Source organism: Paramisgurnus dabryanus, chromosome 12, assembly GCF_030506205.2.
Source record: "Paramisgurnus dabryanus chromosome 12, PD_genome_1.1, whole genome shotgun sequence".
In the NCBI taxonomy this organism is placed as follows: domain Eukaryota; kingdom Metazoa; phylum Chordata; class Actinopteri; order Cypriniformes; family Cobitidae; genus Paramisgurnus; species Paramisgurnus dabryanus.
Window position 1 is genome coordinate 36345799 of NC_133348.1, and position 26580 is coordinate 36372378.

Consider the following 26580-nt stretch of genomic DNA (forward strand, 5'->3'; position numbering starts at 1 on the left):
GCTAATAATGTATGTATTGTTTCATCTGAAATAATGAGGTTTTTCTACGTTCTTTAAACTGCTCATTCAAACTCAAATTTGTTTTATTTTGTGCCGTTGTTCGGCTTGACCCTAGTATTGCTGCTTGCAGCTATATTTTATCACTTGATCTGTGCACAACTTTAAGTTTCAGCTTAAAACTGGATAAACAATGGATCATCAAAAACAGGTACCATCCTGAACACTTGGTTGGAACTTGGCAGGACAGCCCTGTTGTTTACATCTTGTATTGAAGGTCAGGCACTTCTGCAGTGGCAACACATGGCAGTAGACATCCTGTTATGTTCTATTCTCAGTCCTCTCTTCTATTTTTTGATCTTTCTGATGTGAATTGGTACAAGAGAGGGATTTAAACAATGTAACTATAGTCATATCATAATTATTGATATTTCGTCCTAATCACATATTTTTTCCTGTAAAAGTAATCTAAGCGAATCTGTGTGACATCACTTCTTGTTGACGTTCGAAGTGTTGTCAAACAAAACGGAGCGTAGCTAACTCCTCCCCTCCCATCTTGCTTTCTGAAAGAGTCATGAACACACCCAACCCCCACTCTCAAATCCTTCTTGTTGTTTATTGGCTGGAACACTTTGTTATGTTTTGTGGTGGTGGGTTTGACCACTTTGTTTTTGATGCAGTTTACGAAGCCTGGGCTGTCTACAGAGACCACGTTTTTTAAATCAGGTGGGCCTAGCCGAAAATTCATCTGTTATCAAAATATACAAACACACAACTACACCAGCTTCAATATATCACCGTTTAATAAGAACAAAAGCCTGTATGGGCCCCATTTTAACAATCTAAGGGCAATGTGCAATAAACCAATAAGAGTCTCATCTCTCATCCCCTTTAAAAGCCAGTTGCGATGGCGCCATCCCGATTCCCTATTTTGGCAGAATTTAAAAACTGAAAAACTAAGCGGAGGAAGAAGACCACCAGTTTAAGATTGATATAAAAAAATTGCGTTGTTTTTATTTGTAATGAAATTGTTATTATTTGGTATTAAAACCTTTAAAAGTCGTTTTCTTTCAGTCATGGAAGAAAAAATTGCCGGTTTTTAATTGCTGTAAATGTATGCCCATATGATCAGTGTCATTTCAAATAATAATTTACAAATATGCAAGAAAAGCTTTGTACTTTAAAAATACTTAAAATCAGTGGTTCTTAACGTTATTCCTGGAGGCCCATTGCTCTGCACATTTTGTATGTCTCTTTTATCTGACAGACTCCGTTCAGTTCATTGAGATCTCTTCTAATGAGCTGATGATTTGATTCAGGTGTGTTAAATAAGGGAGACATACAAAATGTGCAGGGCAGTGGGCCTCGAGGAATAACGTTAAGAACCACTGCTTTAAATAGTACTTTGTAATTTGTTATTATTTGGTATTAAAACCTTTAAAAGTCATTTTCATTCAGTCATGGAAGTAAAAATAGCAGGCTTTTAATTGTTGTAAATTTATAGCCTACATGATCAGTGTAATCTCAAAGAATAATTTACAAATATGCAAGAAAAGCATAATCATAATCGGTCCTCATTTATGCCCAAGAGACTCAATAATAATCTTTTACATTTTAATTCTTTGATTTTTCATATTTTAAACGTTTGTGTGCTGTTGTGCATCCATGTGATAAGCAAATGGGCATTGTCATCCCGTTTATAGGTGCATATTACTAACGCGCTCATTAAATAAAAAAGCAATACATGCGCCATTGATTTTAGACTTAAGAGCAGGTTTTAGTTGGTCAGTGGCGTAGTCCAGTGGTTCTTAACGTTATTCCTGGAGGCCCACTGCCCTGCACATTTTGTATGTCTCCCTTATTTAACACACCTGATTAGAATCATCAGCTCATTAGAAGAGATCTCCATGAACTGAACTGAGTCAAGAGACATACAAAATGTGCAGGGCAGTGGGCCTCCAGGAATAACGTTAAGAACCACTGGCGTAGTCTATTTTATTTGCCTCCTTTTATTTGTCATAGCTACGCGACTGTTACTGTATGAAACAAAAAAAATGTTTTATGGCCTAAAAAAATGTGAATTCGCTTAGAAGAACCTTTAAGGGGTCCCTCTATAAGATTCTCCCCTATATCCTGGGAAAACAAGGTACCCAGAGGAAAAAGTATATTGAAACAGGGAGAGCATGCAAATTCCAAACAGAAATGCCTCCTGGCTCGTTGAATTTTACAGTTTTTTTCAGTCGCTAACAAGCGTTTGTCCAATCAGTTGTCACATTTTCAAAACTCTAAACACAATTAGCACAGCATCGGTCTTTTGTGGCCATACAATTAATTCATTTCATGTCGTTTTCACACAATATGCAGTCAGTAAACACATTTCCATAATGCTTACATTTTCTTAACAGACAAGCTATACCTCCCACCAAAATTATGGATTGTTTTTGTAGTATTTACAAATGCTTACACACAACATCCCACAATAGCAAAAACAATATTCCAAACCATAGATACAGTATAAAAACCTTTATATTGGGTAAATTGGGCCAACCAAAGCTGATTCCAGTCTGGCTTAGGTTATTTTTTCTTTTACATTGATACAGTATACAGTAAAAGCAGGACTTTGAGGAGTGATGTTTTTGAAAACAGAAACAGACAAACACTGTTATGTCTGGACGGGGAAGCATAAAAGCAAGGGGCACATGGAGAAGAGCAGGCCCAGTGAGAGATGCACTGAGAGATGCACTGAGAGATGCAGAAGCAGTGAGAGATGCAGGTGCAGTGAGAGGAGCAGGGCCAGGGAGAAGAGCAGGACCCAAGGAGAGCGCAATGTAGAGGTGTAAGAATGCATGGCGGTGGCATTCCAAGGGCTGCAAGAACAGTAGTCAGTGATGAAATTCACTGATTTCAGTAAGAGAGGCTGGTGAAAGAGTGCAGGTTTCAGTGTTTGCCTAGTTACTGCACTTAGCCTATTGTGTTAAGAACTCAAACACGGGCGGTTGACATGTTAAATGTTTATTTTTTTTCAATTATCCACTTACATAAAATAAATAGTCATACTTACGTACAGGAACATTTTCACATTGCAAACAGAAGAAAGCTGGTAACAGTCATTTTAAAATTACTATTTCCTGCCAACAGAGGGCACATTTAATTGGGCTCATGTCTGAGGGGGAGATTGGTGTTTGTTTGATTCTTTGATAAACGTTAATATTGAATTTAGTTTGTGTTTCAAACGTTGGTAAATTTTTGTACATTTTTGGGTTTTAACAGTTATGTATTGGTTACTGTTAAATCTCTATCTATTTGTTTTGCCTTTTTAAAATTTCTTTATTACCATCAATGAATTAATGGTTTAGTCCAAGTGGGAGGGGCTTAGACTATTATGAGGGCCTCTCAGTGTTGTAAGGTAGTGATGGGGCAATGAAGCTTCGAATGAAGCACAGATATGTCATGATTCTGGATTTATTGTTCATGCTTTATAGTCTTAAGTCAGGATCATGACAGTCCCACATGTTTTGTGTTGGTAGCACATGGCTTTTGTGCTGTGTGTTTCCCTATCCGTTTCTCAATGTCAAGGAAGGATCCTCGGAAGTCAGAATTTCGAGGATGCTACACTGTAAAAAAAATCCGTAAAAATTGCAGCTGAGTTGCCGGTAATTTACCGTAGATTTAAATTTATGTTATTTACTGGCAACATTTTGTTCAAAGTTAAATGAACATTTAACATTTACAAGTCTTTGTCTTTACAGAGTAAAACTAAAAAACAGCATCAAGCAAAACATTATGGGAAACAAAATCTGAAGCAAAATACAGAAAAAGGTTGATGATGATTTCTGGTTCCCAGAATGCTTTGCATGAGGCTGTTTTTGTATAGTTTTATTCTGTAAAGATAAAGACTTGTTAATATTTAAAATTTATTTAACTTTGAACAAACTCTTGCCAGTAAATAACATAAATGTAAATCTACGGTAAATTACCGGCAACCCAGCTGCAATAACATTGAAATTTTTACGGACTTTTTTTACAGTGTACGTCATTGACATCCGTCGAAGGACTGTTCCAATGTCAAGGATCCTCGGAATTACTGAGTCCTTCGTTCGAGAAATTCATGTCTTTGATTTTTGTGTCTCTTATTTCTACTTTTTTTCTCTTATACATTGTTTTCTCATTTCTCAGCTGGTGTGTGGTGGGCGTTCTGGCCCAATATGGCTGCCGTCGCATCATCCTGGTGGATGCTGCACATTGGTGGTGGTTGAGGAGAATCCCCCATTCATATGTAAAGTGCTTTGAGGTCTGCAGAAAAAGCGCTATATAAATGTAACCAATTAAATTATTATTATTTCTATGTAAAGTACTTTGAATGACCTCTGTGTATGAAATGTGGTATACAATTAAACTTGCCTTGCCTTGCCCATATAGAGGAAAGGATGCATATGTGTATATGTGTATGAAATCACCCACAATACTATGCGCACCGTGCCGAAAGCACACATTTTCATTGACGTAATGATGCAATGATATGCACTTGGTAGCCTGTTCCATTTAACGTGTTCTCCGAATGCTTAAAAGGGGCCTCGTCTAGCCTCTGAGTCTGAAGGAAGTGACTTGTTAGGACTAGTCCTGCCAAGGAAGTATCCTTGACATTGAGAAACAGTCTCATCTCCTGACCCAGCATTCATTAGTACATCTATGGTTACTGCAAGGAAACAGGACTGTAAAATAGAGTGTTGCTTTTTACACAGTTATTACATAGGACCTATAGCATGTCAATGTGAGGCAAACCCAACCATTGACTATCATATGAATACTGGGTACATTCACTAGTACACACTTATTGTGTATGTACAATTTGTAAGTACAGTAGTGTTTGATATTAGTTATTATATATGTACACTTTAAATACCTGTCATCTACCCTAACTTACCTGTAAATAGTAAATACTTATATTGTACATTTATTTGTAAGTACAGTAATGTTTCAGTTTGTTACAGTATACCTACACTATAAGTATGTATCTGTTATTACCTACTTATCTAGAATTACATAATAACTACCAAGTATGTACCACTGGTAAGTACAGTACAGTGATTCTTGGGAATTTGGATAAAACAGGTTGAAATTTTGAAAAAAAAAAGTTAGTTAAATTACAAAATCTGAAGGTATATCATTGTAGATCAAGGTCTTGGCTGTTCAGTAATTTACTGGTGCAACCTCCCCCGTTCGTATCTTTTTCATAAAATAGGCGTTTTTCCAGTTATTACTCATACAACGTTTACTTTAGGCCTAAATAGAAAAAGTAATGTTTTTTTATTAAATAAACATATTATTGTATTAATAGAGACTATTATTTTAATAACTCACCAGCACTGAAGAAACATATTGAAAGCATATTCATTAAAAACAAATAAAACTCCGTCTGACGGTGGTGACATTAGCCTTATTATTCCAAAATGTATACCACTCAAGTCAATGGCTTCTTGCTTAAACTTTATCTAAATATTTGGTCCAAAAAATAAAAATCCTGAGCACTGTGATGAACAAATATCAAATCATAACTTCCTAAAAACATAAAACCTGACAGAAAAGACAGAAAACCTGTAGTCCTGGACCTGGCCTGTAGACCCGTTCGCAATTTGGTGTTGGGGGAATTTCTCACTTGAACTGAGTTAGTGGGTCCCTAGACATGAAAAATCACTGAGGTGCTCATCCGCCATAGTGCCACGAATTACATAATAGTCAAGTCAAATATGTCCGCCATCGGATGATGATGAAAATCTAACTTCTTTGTTTCTGATTGTTAATATACATGTAATACCACTAATTTGACTAATTATGGTATGTAGAATTCATTTCAGCCAATGATATGATCATATTGGGTGATTCTGACCTTGAAAGGGCATGGTCAAGGTCGTTTTCCTATTCTGAAGAATCTCAAAAGACATGTACATGTGAACTACAACCCCAAATCAGAAAAAGTTGGGACACTGTAGAAATTGTGAGTAAAAAAGGAATGGAATAATTTACAAATCTCATAAACTTATATTTTATTCACAGTAGAATATAAATAACATATCAAATGTTGAAAGTAAGATATTTTGAAATGTCATGCCAAATATTGGTTAATTTTGGATTTCATGAGAGCTACACATTCAAAAAAAGTTGGGACAGGTAGCAATAAGAGGCCAGAAAATTTAAATATACATATAAGGAACAGCTTAAGGACTAATTTGCAACTTATTAGGTCAATTGGCAACATGATTGGGTATAAAAAAGCCTGTCAGAGTGGCAGTGTCTGTCAGATGTCAAGATGGGCAGAGAATCACCAATTCCCCCAATGCTGCGGTGAAAAATAGTTTTCTGAGTTTCTCAGAGAAAAATTGCAAAGAGTTTAAAGTTATCATCATCTACGGTGCAAAATATCATCCAAAGATTCAGAGAATCTGGAACAATCTCTGGGCGTAAGGGTCAAGGCCGGAAAACCATACTTGATGCCCGTGATCTTCGGGCCCTTAGACTGCACTGCATCACATACAGGAATGCTACTGTAATGGAAATCATAACATGGGCTCTGGAATACTTCCTGAAAACATTGTGGGTGAACACAATCCACCGTGCCATTCACAGTTGCCAGCTAAAACTCTATAGGTCAAACAAGAAGCCATATCTATACATGATCCAGAAGCACAGGCGTTTTATCTGGGCCAAGGCTCATTTAAAATGGACTTTGGCAAAGTAGAAAACTGTTCTGTGGTCAGACGAATCAAAATTTGAAGATCTTTTTGGAAAACTGGGACACCATTTCATCCGGACTAAAGAGGACAAGGATCATATGCTCCCATTCAGACATCGTCTCTTTCTGGAAGACCTTGCATATTCCAACATGACAATGCCAGGACACATCAATTACTTCAATACTTCATCAATTAAACATTAGAAAACATCAGAAAACATTTGGGACATCATAAAGAGGAAGATGCGACAAAGAAGACCTAAGACAGTTGAGCAACTAGAAGCCTGTTTTAGACAAGAATGGGACAACGTTCCTATTCCTAAACATTGGTCCTCCTCCAGCTGTTCCTTATATGTACATTTAACTTTTCTGGCCTCTTATTGGAATGCGTAGCTCTCATGAAATCCAAAATGAGCCAATATTTGGCATGACATTTCAAAATGTATCACTTTCAACATTTGATATGTTATTTATATTCTACTGTGAATAAAAAATAAGTTTATGAGATTTGTAAATTATTCCATTACTTTTTTACTCACAATTTCTACAGTGTCCCAACTTTTTCTGATTTGGGGTTGTACATGTCTGCCCTTATACTGTGTATTTGTACAACACTAGACAGAGTTCACAGAAAAGAAGACATGGTATCTTGAAAAAAGCAATGTGCTAAAGTTCAGACATCCTGAGCTGTACCGGCGCTTCTCTATAGGCCATTGGGTTGTGCAGGATTGCCCTGGCTGGTTCTGTGCTGTGAGAGGGACATGTCATGAAGGTCAAGCAGACCATTCAGCGAGTGTCAAAGGGTCCTGTACGTCACTATATAGTAGGAGCCACACACAATACAAATGCTGTAGCAGAGTTTGAGCTCTTGTTCCATGAGATTGGGATGATCACTGATATCCTCAATCTCACCAACAACCACACTTTGAAACAGACAAAATGCCACTGGTGAGAGGCGCCATCAAGCAGTCTCGTGTCTTGGAACACCACTGTCAAAGACAGTGATTAAACCAGATATCCTGACTGAAGATGACTGTATGAGCAAGGTGGGGACTAAACATGCTGCTATGATATCTGACCCAGTCCAATACTTAGCCAACATTGGAGAGGCAGACACCTTAACAGAGCAAGATGCAGCGTTGGCTGAGAAGTACTTTGTGTGTGTCTGGGCCGGGGCCATGTCAACAACAACAGCTAAGAGATTTGATGACTTCAGAGTAGAAATCTGCACCAGTGAAAGTACTGGAATTGATGCTCTCCCTTCCACAAGTAGTGGGATCAGATGGCACATCTGAATGGCTTTTCTGTTTCATACAAAATGTCACTTGCTTGCAACAGCCAAGGAACCCAAAGCAAGACTAGAGCCAACGGAACATGGAGCACTTTGGCAAACTCCTGCCATCAAAATGTCTGAAGCCCTTATCACGAATTCTGCTCACATTATGTAAGTCTGCAGGCAAGTGTCACTATCACCGATGTGGCTTTCATGCTGCTGGAGATTCATGCACCGTATCCTGCCATGGAAAGGCATCCTGTAAAAACCCATCCCACTAACATGCATGCACACACACACACAGTACACTTTGAGAGAAATCAGACTATATGTGCAATTTTAGTTAATTTGGTATCATGTAATTTGTATCACTTTTATAGCTACATGATTTTATTTGCACCCAATTGTTTTGTTTTATATCAGGGATGTTATCACGTCAATTAAGAGAAAAAGCTTCCCTGCCAAATGACAAGTTTTTCCGGTTTTCCGCAATACAGCTATTATCCACAACTTATAAAACCTGGAAGTATTGCCCTAGGCCAAGCATCTGCATGTCCGTGTATGTTTTAAGGATTGCTCTGAATCTGATCTCTTTCAAAAGTCGTTCACACAAATTATCTCAGCTTTTTGCTCAAAATTTTGTGTTTTTGAAGAAACTTACCCATGTTTGAGAGGTGATAAAAAGAGAACAAAAGAAGGTAGGATGGAACAGTTTCAGGAAGGCATTCAATTTTTGTAAAAATCATGAAAAATGCTGGCGCTGGCTGGCAACTTTTAAAAAAAATGCTGGCGGCGAGAGAGTTAATGTTAAAAACAGTATTAGCAATGATAGTTAAATGTCAGATTAAGTAGAATTAGACTTATTGCATCTGGTTTTTATTCCTAATAATGGCCAAGTTATGGTCAAGGTCTTCAGAATAAAAAAATGACCTTGACCATGACCTTTTAAGGTCAAAAATCACCCAATATGGCCACAACAATATCAGAAATGTATTCCAGATACCATAATAAGTCTAAATGGAGATATTATATGTGTATATACATTTAGAAACAAAGAAGTTGGATTTTCATCACCATTCATCGGCAGCCATATTTGACTTGACTATTACGTAATTCGTGGCACTATGGCGGATGAGCACCTTGGTGATTTTTCATGTCTAGGGACCCACTAACTCAGTTTAAATGAGAAATTCCCCCAACACCAAACTGCGAACGGGTCTACAGGCCAGGTACTGGATTATGATGGTGACATCTGACGGTGATGACAAAAACCTAATATAGATAAAAAAATAGATGAGTTGTTCACATTAACCATCTTGTTTCCCCTCTGTTGAAGACGTCTTCTTAAAAATGATACATTTATTTCATAATCTAATATTTTTTTACAAAGATGACGGTGTTGACATGTTATGGTTGTCACAGTAGCAGTGTCCAAAAATATAAAACAAGTTTTAGAAAAAATAGCAAACATACAGGAGCTTGAGTGATCTTGAAGCATGCAGTAGAGCTGAAGGTTTGAAAATGGGGTCCTTAGGAATGCAGTTGACCCTGTAGTTGTCTGATTTTATTGCTTTTTATAAATATCTGACGGTGGTGACGAATATGTGGGACACATTTTGACCAATCACAAAATAATAGTAAATATTGTTCAAGACTCACTGTTTGTAGTTTTTAATACATACAATGTACTCTTTTATGTGGTAAATATATTATTCAATTCAATTATTACTTTTGGGTTTTTTAATCAAGTTGAAATGATTATCTCTTAACCGAGGACGGCTGATTTAGTAGGCAATGGGCCAGCATATAATCATTAAACACTTTAAACCCTATTATATTCTTCTGGCCTTAAAAAAATGGTTATGGTGAAATCTTTATTAATTCTTTATTAATTAAATTAAAACATTATACTCCAATGCAAATCACATAGATTCAATCTAAATCGTGGTATCAGACAGGGTATCCCTATTTCTCTATTTTCTTATAAATTTTTACTTTGTTCACAACTTCTTACAGATCATATTATTGAAGAGGTATTGCAGTTGCAGGTAGGGACATTATCATTAGTCATTTAGCAGACGATAAAAAAGTGCAGCCGAAATTCCTTTAGCAGTTAATATTATTCAAACGTTCTCTAAGCTTCAGGGCTTTACCTTACAGTTTTTAAGATTGCTATGACATATTTTTCAATACTTTTAACAAGTTTCCAAAACTCTTAACACAGTTAGCACTACATCCGCCTGTGTAAGCTATACTATTAACACATTTCTTGTTGGTTTCACACAAAATGCATACAATTAACACAAATTTAAAATGCTTGAACTTCTTTTACACAAGCTCAAACAAGACCAAAACAATAGATTTTTAATGTCAAATTTACAAATGCTTTCACACAGCATGTCAAAACAGATAACATTGTGTGCTAAACCTCACTTATAGTCAAAGTAAACAGCTGTTTATATGATGAATTGAAACATTAATATATCCCCTGTATTTTATTCCATTTGGGATTGAAAACTTATTGTACCAATGCAAATATAAATCACAGCTGATTCCCACCTAGGAAACACACTTAGGTTCTTTCAATTGCATGACTATATGGTATACAATAGAGTTAAGGAGGGCCTCTTTAGGTCGATCTTATTTGGAAAAGGAACAATATGAGCAACAACAACAACAAAAAAAGATATAAGTCTGCACAAGTCAACGGAAGACCACCAGGACAAGGGGAAGGTCTTCCTCCAGTCCCACCTGGATGCAATAGATGGTGCATTCACAGACATCACACCTTAACACTGTCAGGGATGGAAAAGACATGGCAAAGATTCCTCACAAGATGGCTGCCAGAGAAGATATCAGGTGTAATGTGAATGAGAACATGTGGCCAAATAGAAATGCAATAGATGAGATTTTCCTTTTACTTTATTTTTCAGTGGCTTTTTCTCGTTTTTATTGATTAATTTTTGTCTTGAATTGCTGCAGCAAAACAAACATAATGCATGCATTACAGTTTTTTTCAGTCGCTAACAAGCATTTGTCCAACCAGTTGTGACATTTTCAAAACTCTAAACACAATTAGCACCGCATCGGTCTATTGTGGCCATACAATTCACACATTTCATGTCGTTTTCACACAATATGCAGTCAGTGAACACATTTCCACAATGCTTACATTTTCTTTACAGACAAGCTATACCTCTCAACAAAATTATGGATTGTTTTTGTAGTATTTACGAATGTTAACACACAACATCCCACAATAGCAAAAACAATATTCTAAACCTTAGATACAGTATAAAACCTCTGCTTCTGCAATGAGATCAGTTCAGAAACAATATTTCTCAGCTGATAATACAGTTTTTCTCGATTGCTAAGACACATTTCTTGAAAGCTGCACTTCTTTTTTCTAAACTGTGAACACAAAACCAAGTTTTCAAGCTACATTCACAAAACCTCAGACTCTTCTTGCAAAACCAAACTTTCACCTCAAAACAGTTCAATATGGGCTCAAAACTGTCAAATTCTGCCCTGAGTCAATCAAAATTAAAAACACTACAGAGCAGTCAAACACTACGTAGAAAAATAGAAAACACAATTCTCAGGATGAAGCTTGAGAAATAAATGTTTATTGTTTACTGTAGGCTAAATGCATATTGCAAAACAAAAACAAACTGTGAATTTAGCACTTGTACAAAAAGACAAAACAGAAATCTTATGCAGAACATGGTCAATCACATATTACTGTTCTTAGTCTTCAATGATACCTTGACCTCCTCTCACACAAACTCTTCCACACAGATTTCTATCCATTGTAGGGCCTCACAAACCAGTGCTCTCTGAACAGGTTTACTGTATGTTCCCTCATATCATTAGCCACAAGTGAGATCAATTTTGAATAGTTGTGTTCAAGTAGTGACACTTGTGCTTTAATTGTGTTTGACTTTTGTCACCTGTGTTCACCATTTTGCAGCACGGGTGCATCACAATAAAAATGTGTTGGTAAGTTGTGTCTAAACAGGTGAAAAGTGCTTATGGTTTTGCCAAAAGAGTGACTGATTCAATCAGTGGGTTCAGGCAACTGAGCATCTGGTTCAGACAATAGGGTTTGGTGTTGTTTTAGCAATTGAGAAAAACTGTATGTGCAGAGAAATATGTGTTCTATTTTGAAATGAAGAGTTAGTATATATTTAACGAAATGTGTTTTTGAGTAGAAAATTATCCATTTGGCCAATTGTGTTTTGTAGGTGGAAGTCTGTGTTAAGTGTTTAGAAAACGTATGGGTAAGCGCTTGTTAGCGATTGAAAAAAAACTGTAACTAAACCCAACTAAACAAAAATATTTCAAAAGAAACTGCAGTGCAAAACTCAGTCCATAATAAATGCAGTACTGTCTATTGTTTAAGGACAGACATACACATAAACTTCTGCAGGTTTTTTTCCATCTTATGTTTGTGTTTTTCATGACATTGTGTTATGATTGACTAAATGTTTCTGTTGGAAGAGAGCATGTGTTGGTGATTTGGTATAACTAGTTGATTCTGAGACATGTTTACAGTGTTTTTTTCAGTGTTTAAGTGTGAGAGTGTAGTTTACAATGTGTGATTTTGAGGATAAAATTAACTGTTTTGCCAGGTGTGTGTTGTAGGTGTGTTGGTGCGTTAAGAGTTTCGAAAATATGTTAAAAGTATTGAAAAAAGTGTCGTCAGCAATCATAAAAAACTGTAATATCACTATAATTTAATGTCTCTTAAAAACTGTACTCTATCATCAATTTGTAATATCCCAATTAAAAATTAAATTCCGTATTTAGGTATAAAAATGATAAAAATGAAGAGGAAAGATGTAAACCTAACTTCTTACAAATTAGTGAGAAAACAAAACAAATCTTTATTCAGTGGTTATTAAGAGACCTATCTTTAAGGGGAAGAGTATTAATCACAAAGTCAGGCATTTCAAGACACCTATGCAGCACTTTATTTAGAAGTTAATAACAAAACTTGTAAGATTATTGATAATATGCTTTTAATTTTCTATGGAAAAACAAATCCCATTACATAAAGAAATCCATATTTATGAACCCAACTGAAAATGGTGGCTTGAACATCTTAGATTTTTCTACTCTTAATCACAATTTTAAATTAAATTGGCTTAAACAATTTTTTACAAAACCAAACATCGATTTGGGATATTATATATATATTTTGTTTTTTTCTCAGGTTTGTAGTCTTCAATTTCTCTTGCTTTGTGACTACAATCTTACTAAACTTCCTGTAAAGCTCAAACAGATGCTCCTTTCTTGGAGTTTATTCTATAAACACAATTTCTTACCAAATAGATGTTTTATATGGAATAACAATCATATTAAATACAAATATAAGTCTATATTTTTTGACAAGTTTTTCAATAATATATTCTTGATACGTCAACTTTTAACCATGTCGAAGTTAGGCTTGCTTATTATGAATTTCTCTCTAAATTTAAAATGCAGTAGTTATGGATACGATCCCCTCTGGTTTAAATATGCTTCTCAAAAATGTTGATCCCTTACTCCCTATGCTTACACTGGATCCTGCTGATTCTGTTTAGTTGGTCGTATATGCTTTTCTATTTCCCCCAATAAGATAATAATCGTTCCATTCTGGCCTTATTTATTAAAGAGATGTTGTCTCAAATGCTGCTGTTGTATCTTTTTGGAATGGTTAGGTTGATGGTTTATGGCGGAAAAAGATTTGGAAACTTCCTCTGATCAGCAACAAAATTTAAGAAATATCTTTTAAATTGATTTATAAATATTAACCTTGCAAATATTTTCTTGTAAACAGGTTTAATTGTTACACTGATTTGTTATGTAGTTTTTGTGGACTGCATACGGAAATTACTTGTCATCTTTGTTGTTTTTACTCAGTTGCTTTTTTCGTCAGATATCTGTTCCTTTTTTAAGGAAAATGTCATGTCCAGCTTTCAGTTATGTTTCGAAAATGTCTTAATTAGATTTTTCTCTATAAAAACATATTTTCATAATGAATATTATTTAATTAACCTGTTACATTTTCTAGCAAAATTCAGCATACAGTAATGTAAATAAAGAGGGGATACGTGTTAATTTCAAACAATATCTCAAAACAAAACAATATTTGAAAAATAAGAAAACTGTAAAATATTTCCTATTATTAACAATTTCTGCAGGATGATTTTTTTTCTAGCAATGCTATGTTAAGTATTAATTCATCCAGTGCGACAAGTGGCGCTAGTGCGTGACAAACCTTTCCACGAACAAGAACACTGAACTGACGTACTACGCAAAAACTACTGACGTCCTACTCAAGTGCTGACGTCACGCTCATGCTTGAGCATAAGCACTGTCGAGCTCACGCACTGAATGAGAAAATCGAATTTTTAACAATGGTAACTTTAAGCGATCCGTTTTTTGCATATCTGTAAAGTTTAAGTATATTTATTTGATTTCGTTTGAGACCTACAGTGAATGCTATAACCTATCTTCGAAAAGTTGTGGTAATAGAAAAAACGTTGCCGGCCTTATGCGATTGTGTGACTAGGCCTCGCCTGGTCCGCAGTGTCTCAAAGCAAGCATAGCATGCATCCTTCTTGGGGCGGTTACGGAGGGGGACATCAACCTTCTCCAAATTTTGGCCCGCGACCGAATCAGTTCAGGGCACCTCAGCCTCCTGGAGGAGGTGGATATGGCGGATATGGAGCTCCATCAGTTACACCGTCGTCAAATTTCTCTAGTTTGCATGAACAACATTTACAACAGATGCAACAGTTGCAGCAGCTCCACCAGAAGCAACTCCAGTCTGTGCTGCACCATCCCGGCGGCAACGCTGCTGGATTTGGCAGCGGCCCCCCTCCATACTGGCAAACAAGCGGCAATGAAAATTTCGTGCCGCCAAACAATTTTCAAGATTCATCGTCCATTCGTGGTCCCGGTGGCCCTTCTCAGCTCTCGCCACCAGAGCTGAATCCTGCACCCCCCGAGTCTTCAGCCTCACCTGCAGCGCAGACCACAGCTCCAGCACCAAAGGTTAGCGATGCCAGAGCGTTGGAATCGGATAACAAGCCCGACTTTTCTTCGATGTCTCAAGAGGCAAGCTTCTGTGTCATGTTTTATACTTGCATTACTGTAATGATCCAGTAGCTATAATAAAAGTCATCCCATTCTAGCAAAGAACACAAAAACGATCATAACATAGCTAAAGGTGTAAGTTAGCTTCAATTGTAACTCGTGAAGAAGGTCAGCGATTATCAACGATATTTTCTTTACAAAACTGAAGCAGGAAGTAGAACAACAGAACAAAGATTGAACCAGATGATTGCCACAGAATCACTGTGTCTCAACGTAGTTATGCCCAGAACTATAATATGTTAATGGATAGGAATCATGCCATTGCAAACCAGTATGCTGTTATAAATAAAGTCTTTCAGATTTTTTGATGAAAATGTGTTCATTTTCTATTCGGTGACTGTTCATAGTCTTTATACATGCTGTATTTTATACAGGAGCAGCAGGACTATTGGTACCAGCAGCACCGTCAGAATTTGCAGAAACTAAAAAATGAAAAGGCGATGCAGAATCAGAGTTCAGTTGGGAACAGCCAATCTTCTGCTCCACCACCTCCAACTGAACCCCCCAAAAGTGCCCCACCACCTCCACCTCCCAAAGAGGAGCCCCCTCCTCCTCCACCACCTGAGGAAACAAAGGTATTATTTATCTTTTCGTCCTTTGCTCTGTTTAAATCTGACTTAAAGCGTTAATTCACCCCAGAATAAAATCTTATAATTTATTACTCGCTCTTGTGTCATTTCTAAAGACCTTTCTTCATCTTGGGAGACACGTTATAGTTTTCTGAGCACCCCCAGCAACGCAACTCACAAGTTTTAAGGCCCAGAAAGGCAGTTAAGACATTGTTAAAATAACCCATGTGACTTCAATAGTTCAATCTTTATTTAATGAAGCGACAAGAATACTCTTTGTGCTCATGGAGTCAGTCTCTGCCGAATAATCATGAAAGTAGCACATTTGATTTATTTTAAACATTAGCCATATACATTACATTAATGCCTCATTAATGGCTTTGATGGTAAATAGGCTTAATTTTCTTTGCGTCTTATGTCATTATGTAGAATTAATCAAACTTTCAGAATAGGAAGTTATAAACCAAATAATCATACAACCTCTTGTCTATTTCTAAGCATAATATACCCCAAAAGTCTCAATTTACAACAAAAGATAGCTTACAACGTATCAGCAACAGTGTTTCTTTAGGATTTTTTTGCCAGTTGTGACAGCAGGGGGCGCCCATGGTGTTTAAATGTTCAGAATTATTTTAATGTAATGAATATAAACATGTATCAATTTAATTCCATATCTGTCCCGGTTGTCATAAAGACTGTAACCTGGCCGCACCACAGATCGCGCAGTAAGTATAAACCTTAACCGGCCTTCAGACAGAGTGTGAACACAAATAAGCAGAGGGACATTTAAAAACTGATGCCTATCTGCGTGTACGGAATCCAGCCGAAATTGTCTTGGATGTTAGACCTGCAGTACGCTCGTGCCTATTGATTCCCAACTCATATCCGCACCACAAATGACACGTTAATATTATTCCACCCGTTACATTAAATTATATGCGGTTTACCCGGCGGTACCCGGTTGCGTGCAGGTTTCGGCCCTGCTGTTCCGTCTGAAAACGGATGATCTCATCGCCTGCCACAAGTTTCATATTACCAACATCCTTCCCTTACCATATAAATAATGTAGGTTTTCTTCCAAAATTAATGTTGTCTACACTAATCTATATAGATAGGTGGATTGCGCATAGAACGCTTAACGTGACAGCGTGAGGTGAAGCCAGCGCAGAGTTTGAGCGGCCATCTTGGTATACCCAACCGGCAGAGGGCGTCATTGACTTCCATTCAAAATCATGATCTAATTTCACCTGCTTTACAGTGTATCAGTCACATAAGGTTAATTTTTAGGATATGTGTATGCAAATTAATTGTTAATTCTGGTGTTATTTGCAATGTTTATGTTTTAATCGGGCAGGATGATGGATTTATTAAAAAGGTGTGTGTGTCTGCTGCATACTGTCAATGACACGGGCATAAATATATTTTTTTGTTTTTGACAGTCAGCGTTATTTTTCGAAATAAGTGTAGGTTACTTGTAAGTTTAGATAACATAATTACAAAACCAGCAAATTATTGCATGCACATACGGTACAAAGCATGATTATTTATTTAGATTTCAGAATGAGCACGATTGTCATTAATAATAAATATGCTGCGTTCTGTCCGCTGATCTGATACTGTAATGAAGATGAATGTATAATAACTGATTAAAAAGACAAATGTACAACGTTCAGTCATTAACTATGTACATGCTTAGGACATTTGCGTTGTAATTAGGGCTGCACGATTTGGGTAATTTTTCCCATTGCGGTTATTGATGCTTATAATGCGATTGCGATTATATTAGATGGTATCATGAGTCAACTTGATGGTTTTTAAGGAAAATCCACACACAGTTTAGCTAAAATGTGTATTTGCAAAACTAGAAATGTTTTCGTATTGCCACGTGATGTAGCAACTGCTCAGTGTCAGAAATCCTAAATCCAAAATACCGCCATACAACAGACATAGAGGTTTTTTTTTTAGCTACCAGATCACTGTCAACCTCCTCTGCATCCATCTTTGCTCTGGTATAAGTGACGACGCACACCACACACGTGCACTGCCTTTTTTGTTCGTTTTTCTTTCTTTTTTAAACAGCAAGGGAAATCATCAAACTGTTATCAGAAAGTTTGTGTTAACAAGTCCACACATTTATTTATTTAATATAATTGCAACATTTTGCTGTCATATAATCGCACAGGCTGACATTGCGATTGCGATGCGATTTATTGTGCAGCACTAGTTGTAATAATGTACAGGGAGACTTCAGATATAAAAACGAAGACTTGTAAAGTGAAATTTTATCATTAAAATCTAATCGCATCCATTGATTTAATAGAACGTTTGGGTATACCAACATGGCGGCATGGTGGCTTCTAGGGATGCCACAATTCTCAATACATTATTGAACCGTTCGGTTCGACCCCCACGGTCCAATACGCGCAGGTGAATTGCGTTTTTTCGGTTTATCCATCCAAATCTGTCAGTTTTATATTCCCTGCACTTTTGTTAATGTGCGCATGCGCGTGATCTGCACGCTTATAAACGCCACAGCGAGTTGATATCCAGTCACTGTGCGCTAGCTGCGTTAAACTCTGCTTGAACTCTGCTTGCAATGCTGGTGTCAGATTTCATTTGCGTGCACACACACCCAACAGAAGTACAACAACAAAAAGAAGCAGCACGACTGTCTTTTAAATCTGAGGTGTGGATTAATTATTTGCGCGTGTAGATTACATACAACATCAATGTAAAGATGCAAATTCGCGTCGGGCAATGCGAATGACGCAAATTGGGCTTGTTATTGATGCAAACGTGCGTTATTTGCCTCAAACACGTCTTCTGCGCAAGTTGAAAAAGTTTAACTCAAGAAGAGAATGCGCCTGATGCTAAAATAAATCCCACCAGTAATCTTGATTGAGGAACGCATTTTTGGTTTCTACACAGACAGCATGATGTTGGATTTAACAGTAGTGCAGTAAGGTATAGCCTTCATTTACAATGTAAAGTTTAATTTACTAAGTACAGGTATATAAAATGGCCAATTTATGTAATGTAATGAATTCACGGTCCCCAGTTTGAATAGGATATTATTTTTATGTCTTTATTTAATTATATCTTATATTATTGTATCAGTACAAAATATGTAAGATGATTTTTGCATTTACATAAAATAAAGAGAACTGCAATTAAAACCAGTATTGTTCTTCTAAACATCTCAATGTTCCTGTTACCTAAGCATAGAATAATTAAAAACACTTTAATAGGCCAAGGCATCAGAACCGAGACCGAACCGTAAACCGTGAACAAGAACCGAAATATGTATTGAACCGTGAACTAAGTGTATTGTTGCATCACTAGTGGCTTCACAGTTGTGACATCATGCGCAATCCAGTCATTTATATTGATCAGTGGTTGACTATTATTGTCTTGCAGTCCAATATAAATTCAATTCGCTGCATTTATATATTTAGAATAACTAATGGCCTGATGAGTGCAGTTATTTCAAGGGATGTCCAAAAAACTTAAGCAATATGTTAAATAAAAAGTTGTCTTTTTCTTGCAGTATACATACACGCATACGTGAGTTTGCAATTAACAGCGTGCGCCTTAAATTACTATGCTCATACAGAAGTAAAGATACAGATCAAAGTAAAAGTTTGAACAGTGTACATTTTCTTGCCATGACCACGCAAATTCTCGCAACCATTCTGCACGGCGCTCGTCTCATACAGATGTGCCTGCGCTTTACCACTGCTAGGGTACCTGACTGTCCAGATAAAAGGAGGGAATGATGCAGGGAGGTGTCATGGAGCAAGTGACTGGATGAGCCATAAATGTTATCGCTATGGTAAAAGTATTAAAAAATACACAAAAAAATATGGTTGCAAAACGATCAAATTATGAGCAATAGCACAAATAAATATAATGGAACAAAAATACAAATGTAATAATTTTCTGATTTATCTTACAGTACTGTACTTTTCAGGGATAGAAATTGAATTAAGCAATCAAATGTAAAATTATACTGCATAGTCTGTATAAATTAAACATTTAGGGGTGGTTTCCCGGACAGGGATTATCTTAAAACAGGACCAGGCCTTAGTTTAATTAGGAAATATAATTAGTTTACACAAACATGCCTTACTAAAAACATTACTTGTGTGCATTTTGAGGCAAAACAAAGGGCACTGATGTATTTTAAGATATATCAGTGCAAGTTGTTTTCAGTTTGAACGGCTCTTACATTTATTTTAGTCTAGGACTAATTTAATCCCTGTCCGGGAAACCCCCCCAGATTAATTCTTATTAAAAAGTGAATCAGTCAAGAACAGTTTGTTTTTTCTTTGTTCTACACTTGTTGAGTTGAGAATCTGAAAAGTTATCACGGTTGTCAGTATTATTTTGCAAAATGTGCTTAATTGTTGAAAAGAACTGATACACACTAAAATCGCCAAGTTTTACAACAAATAAATGTAGAAGCACTATGCAGTTTCGATTAACATAAACATTTAATAACATTAAACATGGTTTCATGTGGCCATGAAATATACATTTTCCCTAGTGTAGGATGAAAAAAACTTTTTGTCGGGATAGAGATAAAAATTAGTCGCCTTTGGCTCTGACATTTTCAGCAGTATATGCGTATGAATGGAGTCTAAGCAGTCACATGGGCAAAAAGTTGCATATGCGCAGGTGAGAAATACTTTAATTTTTGGCCAAAACTGTGGTTAGGGTTAGGGTTTACATCATAATATAATTTATTATCTATAGAGATTTTATCAATTCAGGTATGCAGTGACTTTTTATCTTTTGATTTTGACAGAGTAATGGTTTTTATTTCAGTTTGTTTTTAACCAGAACAGAACACTGGGGAAATATGGATGGCACAAGTCCCATGGAAGCCTTTTATTTTGTTTACCGTTACTTTTGAAGCCTGAGAAGATACAGGCACCATGCACTGCCAGTGTAATGAAAAACCCCAAAATGTAAAAATGTTTAGAAAATCTCTGTTTTAATTCTGAATAACAAACAAAAGCCATAGATAATTTAAACAAGAAGAGAGTGAATAATGACAACATATATATTTTGGGATAAAATGTTTTTTTTTTGTCAAGGTATAACCATTTCATTTTATTTATTTTCTATAGCCCACTGGCATCAGCGAAACAGGAGACCCGGCGGAAGCAGCCCGTCTGCAGCAGCTACAAGCAGCAGCTGCCCATTGGCAGCAGGTGCAGCATCAGAGGGCCAGCTTTCAGTACCAGGCCCTAATGCAAGAGCATGCTCAACTACAGCAGGTCCTGCAGCAGTATCAACAGATTATTCAACAGCCAGCTCATCTCCAGGTTTCTATTTTTTATTATATCCTTGTTTTTTAAATTATTATTATTTTTTTTTTTTACAAACAAACAGGGCTTGACATTAACACCTGCCAAAAGTTGGGTAGATTTCCGCTGTGGCGAGTAAGACAGCCAATCCCACTAGCCACTTTGGCAGGCTGAATAAATTTTTTTGTAGTTCTTAAGTTATGTGAAATGATAAACAATGCGTAATGTGACACTGTAAAACTACAACTCCCAAGAGTTAGTAGATTAGCATGGGAGGATTTGAACTTGAAAGGCGGAGTGTACTGACGCCTTTCCGCGGTTAAAACAACATTCCTTCTCATGGTCATTCATGTTTATTTGATGCTATAAATAAACTAGAAGGAAGAGATGATTTGAAAGGTGAGCCTTTGTTTAATACGTTTAATCTCAAAAGTAACCGAAAAGTAACCTGGTCTGTCCTGTATGTCAGCGCGTTGTCAGTGTCTGCTCCGCTCTGTATTTTTCACTGCGTGAGAACATGGTGGGGCGTATAACACAGACTGTTAACAATTGTTTTAAATAGTATTTAAAAATTCTTTATGATAAATTTTTTTTTTTAAATATTTTAATAACACTGTTTTGCCGGTTATAGAGTTCTAATGACTGTGTTCAACTATAACTGTCGGTCTCACGGTTATATAATGACCGTCACAGCCCTAGCAACACTGTCATGATGGCAACCTTTTTAAAACTGATACCATTATTCCAAGTGCATCTTGAAGCCCAGGTGCTCTGAAATTTCCTGCAGCAAGCAGAAACAAAACACTCAATGGTTTTAAACTCCTGCACGCCTAACAACCTCTCTAGTACAAGGAAATGTCTGAGCCACGCGTATTACGAGCCAAGGAATAGTCCAAGTCATCCCATCACAAGTTTAGGTGCTAGGAGGAGTACATGCCACGCATGTTCATGTCAGACCAAAAGTCTAAGACACGTGCATTAAGTGCAGGTGCGTGCAATAAGGAATCTGCACACGTTAAAAGCTAAGTGAAGCCCACAAACCTTCTCATGCGAGGAAAAGCATGCAATGCGCATGTCAATGTGATAATATGATGATGATGATGATAATAATAATAACCACAGGTTGATGTAATAGACCAATTGATTTCTTTAGTTAGACATGCAGACTTTGGGAATAACTGAAACTTTTTGAATGAATTGATTTTAGCTAATTAGTTTAACCATACTTAAACACACACAATGATAAGTTAGAGAAAATATGAAATGTGCTCTGATATTATTTTAATTTAAATATGATTATTACTTTGTATCTCCCTAGACAATGCCTGTGGACATGCAGTTGCAACATTATGAAATGCAGCAACAGCGGTTTTCTCCATTGTTCCAGGACTGGAACAGACACTTTAATCTGTGGTTAGAACAGTTTCAGTCATACCCACACAAAGACCAGCTACAGGATTATGAAGCCCAGTGGAGGCAATGGCAAGAACAAATGAATTCAACTTCTGCTCATCTGCAGGAAAGACTCGCTACTTTAAGAGCCATGCAGCATCAGTATGGTACTGGTCCTGCCTATGGAGGCATGATGGGATTATATGGCCAGCATGAGCAGCATCGGCCCCCTGGTCCAGATGGAAACATGCATGCAACCAACCAAGGCGTTCCATCTATGCCTCCACCTGTTAACATGGATGCTATGTCAGGACCTCCACCACATGGTCCTTCAGCTTCTGGACCAACATTTCCACAAGGACCATCACCTTCAAAACCTGCAGAACTTTACCAATCTTCCGGAACAGATTCTGCCTCTGAAACATGTAAAACTTCTGAACCTGCTGAAGTACCTGGACCAGGCATTAGACCTTCTGGACCAGGCATTAGACCTTCTGGACCAGGCATTAGACCTTCTGGACCAGGCATTAGACCTTCTGGACCAGGCATTAGACCTTCTGGACCAGGCATTAGACCTCCTGGACCAGGCATTAGACCTCCTGGACCAGGCATTGGACCTCCTGGACCTGGCATTGGACCTCCTGGACCCGACATTAGACCTCCAGGACCAGGCATTGGACCTCCAGGACCAGGCATTGGACCTCCAGGACCAGGCATTGGACCTCCAGGACCAGGCATTAGACCTCCAGGACCAGGCGGTAGACCTCCAGGACCAGGCAGTAGACCTCCTGGACCCTGTGGAAATTTTGAAAATCCAAGGTAAAAAATTTTATTATTTGGGTAACACATTTTAAAGAGGTAGGTTACTGACTTTTTTGTTTTTCAGATTTGAAGGTCCCAGAGGCCCACGGTTTCAACAGGCACCACAGCAACAGTTTAGTGGACCACCTAGGTTTGATGGTGGTCAGCGGTTCAACCAACCTTTCAGAGCTAATTCTCCTCGTCCAGGGGCTCCAGTGAGACCTGAGAATCCTCCAAGGCAGAATCCACCCACACGATTTGAAAGACCACCTGGACCACCTCAGCAGCCAAGTTTCAGTCCACAATCCAGTCTTGATCCTGGCAGTCATACAAAACAACAATCATCTAAACCTGATGTACCATCAGCCTCTACATCTGATAAAGAACCAGAAAAAAATAAAATGCCTCTAGATGACACCAAGAAAATAGATGGTGCTTCCTCTTCTCAGTCACTAACAGATGACATAATGGACTCTGAGGAGGATTTTTTTGTTCAGAGCGGACCCATTCCTCAAAGTCAGGATACTTCTGAGCCTGCTGAGCCAGATAAGGCAACAGCTAATACTCCTAAAACATCCTTATCTACAGACAGTCCAGTCACCACAAACAAAAACTCTAAAAATTCTAGCTCACAACCTTCTAAAACTGGTCATATGAATAATGGGCCTCCACAGCAAACAAAGCCGCCTCAACATGATCAGCTTAAACCTGATGCATTTAAGGAAGCTGCTAGAGGCCCACAGCTGATACATCAGACAGGTCCACCTCATGGCATACGGGGTAGGGGAAGGGGCCAAGTACCAATGCCTATTCGAGGCAGGGGTCGTGGACGTGGCCGTGGACAGTATGGAGGGCCAACAATGGATCCCAACTCTCAGAGAGAAAATATAGAGGAGGCTCCTTATGACCACCAGGCACCAGAGGAGGAGATGCACAGAGAGAACCAGGATTTGACCTGGAGAGACCCCTCTTTAGATGGACCTGAAGAAGTGGATGAAGAGGCAGTATCCCATGAGATGTGGCATCCAGAGGAGCACCACTTTCCAGAACAATACTATGAAAACCCTAGAGACAGAAGACCTCCATTGGGTCCCAGGGAGCATCCTGAGAGCACCCATTCTGAAGAGCACTGGGAAGAAGAATCACAGGATTATTGGCAGGAAGAGGATCCATACTGGACAGAAAGACGACCACCCATCCACACTAGACCCCCACGCGGCCCTGGCAGGCCACCTTTCCAACCTCGTTTTATGCATCATGGCCCAAGACGCCCCCCTCCCCCTGGAAGTATGGAACATGACCCACATGGACCTCCACAAATGAGTCGTGGGGGCATGGGGCCACGATTTAGACGGGGTGTAGGCCCATGGAGACCACCAGTACCACGTTCTGGCATGCTAGAAAGAGACATGAGACGGCCACCAGTTCCTCATGAAGTCTTGATAGAATCTGATCAACCTGAATATGATGAAGAAATTGATAGAGATCCTGGATGGCCTCACCCCCATGGAAGAGAACCTAGAAGGCCTCCAATACCTCCACATGAAATGATGGGAAGAGGGAGGAGACCATTCATGAGACCCCCAATGCCAAGGGAAATGTGGCGTCGTCCACCCGTTCATGGAGAAGAAATGTACGAGGAGGAATTTCAGGGAACCCAAGATGAACTTAGGCACAGACGACCAGCTCATGAATATCATCCAGATTATGAGCAAGAGGATGAGTATTACAGTTCTCATGAGGAATGGGGCAGGGAGCATCCTGAAAGAGAATATCCACCACATGGCCCCCCAGAGCATATTAGAGAAGATCGTTGGTTAGATGAACGAGAAAGAATGTTCCCATATGAGGAAGAAGATCCATATAGAGAGGAAAAAATAGGTCCTGGTTATCCTGGTGAGACACCTTATCGAGAAAGAGAGCCTCCATTCCACTCTCGTCCTGATTGGGAAAGACCCCCTCCTCCACCCCCACCAGAAAGAGGCTACTCTCATCCAGTCTCTGAATCTGAGGCACATTTTGAGAGAAACTTGGATCCTTCAGCTGGCCTGCCCCCAACCCAAGCACCAGACACCCCAATTGAGCAGTCTTCACCTGGTGCAACTAAAACTGTACTTGCGCTTTCTCAAAGGCAGCATGAGATCATCCTCAAAGCTGCCCAGGAGCTAAAAATGATAAGGTAAATGGCTTTACACGACACTGCAGATCTGTTCGAAAACTATTCTAACAACAATCTATTCAGCTGGCTGATACTTTCTAAGGTGATGTAAACCTAATATATTTGCTTTTTAGAGAACTCCAGGAAACTAAGAAGACTTTAGGAGAAGCTGCCAACACAGAGTCATCTGGGTTGCCCTCAGAACTTCCCCCTGGTATTCTTGGTTTGGAAATTCCACCTGAGGTTAAGAGTGCTCTTCAAGTATGTGAAGACCCTAACCCTTTGATTTACATTTTTTGATTTATGTAATAGCATGTTATAAAAACTGACAACTCCCTTCTCTTTAAAGGCTACGAATTTATTGTCAGAAATAGGACAGACTCTTGATAAGCCTGTGGATGTTGGTTTGGTCCCCTCAAATCAGACTGCAGACTTTTATCCTACTTCCTCAGCACCTACCCCTACCGCCACATTTATTGCTAAAACTGTTGACTATGGACATGGTCGTGGTAAGTATACGTTCTGCCTTTCAATTGATATATTTTTTTGATTTATCTAGTTAGACTACATTGTGTGTGCTGTTTATTAGATGGAGGTGCAATGGTGGAAAGAATTTCATATGGAGAGAGAATAGTGTTAAGGCCTGGCCCACCTCCATCTGAACGTCATTATGAGAAAGGTGAGTGGTGTTTTGTAAATATGGAAAAAAATGTTTTTGGCTGTTTTTTATAGAAGCATGGTTTCAGTTGCTATCAATGTTTATCCTTGTTAGAGCTGCTTGGCCACAGAGACCCGTACTATGACAGAAGAAGTGATCCATATGGTGATCTCAGGAATTACGACAGGGAGTGGGAGAGTGATCCGTACAGGGAAAAGCAGTCTCTGGATTATGAGAGAGATCGATATGAAAGAGACCGTTACTTAAGAGATGAACGGTATGTAATTCTTAATCATAAAGCAGTGTTGACAATGCCAGTTACCTTTTTTATTTGATTTGAAGTATGATCTCATTAGTTTTTAACTGGAGCTTGCTGATTCTGTCATGTCCACATCCTGTCATTGAGAAAAGTTTTAACTGTATTTAAAGATCTACAGTATATTTCTCTACAGAATTTTCAAGTCTAGTTGCATAAAACAGATTTAATGTGGAACGTCATGATCGTAGAATTGGTCACTATGGATTTAAATCAGTCTGCCATGATGGC

At 38.1% G+C, this 26580-nt stretch overlaps 1 protein-coding gene across 4 annotated transcripts in view; it reads left to right on the plus strand.

Annotated features, from left to right (window-relative positions):
* The first annotated feature begins 14220 nt into the window (after positions 1-14220).
* The window catches only part of ylpm1 (YLP motif containing 1), a 47953-nt gene continuing 35593 nt past the window's right edge, over positions 14221-26580 (plus strand). For 2 of the 4 annotated variants that reach the window (XM_065263756.2, XM_065263755.2), the window contains exons 1-9: positions 14221-15104; positions 15518-15718; positions 20845-21042; positions 22343-23235; positions 23303-25396; positions 25510-25636; positions 25725-25884; positions 25965-26054; positions 26148-26310. In XM_065263756.2, the coding sequence (XP_065119828.1) occupies positions 14595-15104; positions 15518-15718; positions 20845-21042; positions 22343-23235; positions 23303-25396; positions 25510-25636; positions 25725-25884; positions 25965-26054; positions 26148-26310 (4436 nt within the window). In that variant the 5' untranslated portion in view covers positions 14221-14594. The remainder of the gene's footprint in view (positions 15105-15517; positions 15719-20844; positions 21043-22342; positions 23236-23302; positions 25397-25509; positions 25637-25724; positions 25885-25964; positions 26055-26147; positions 26311-26580) is intronic. The other 2 variants (XM_065263753.2, XM_065263754.2) reach the window with 2 other exon arrangements.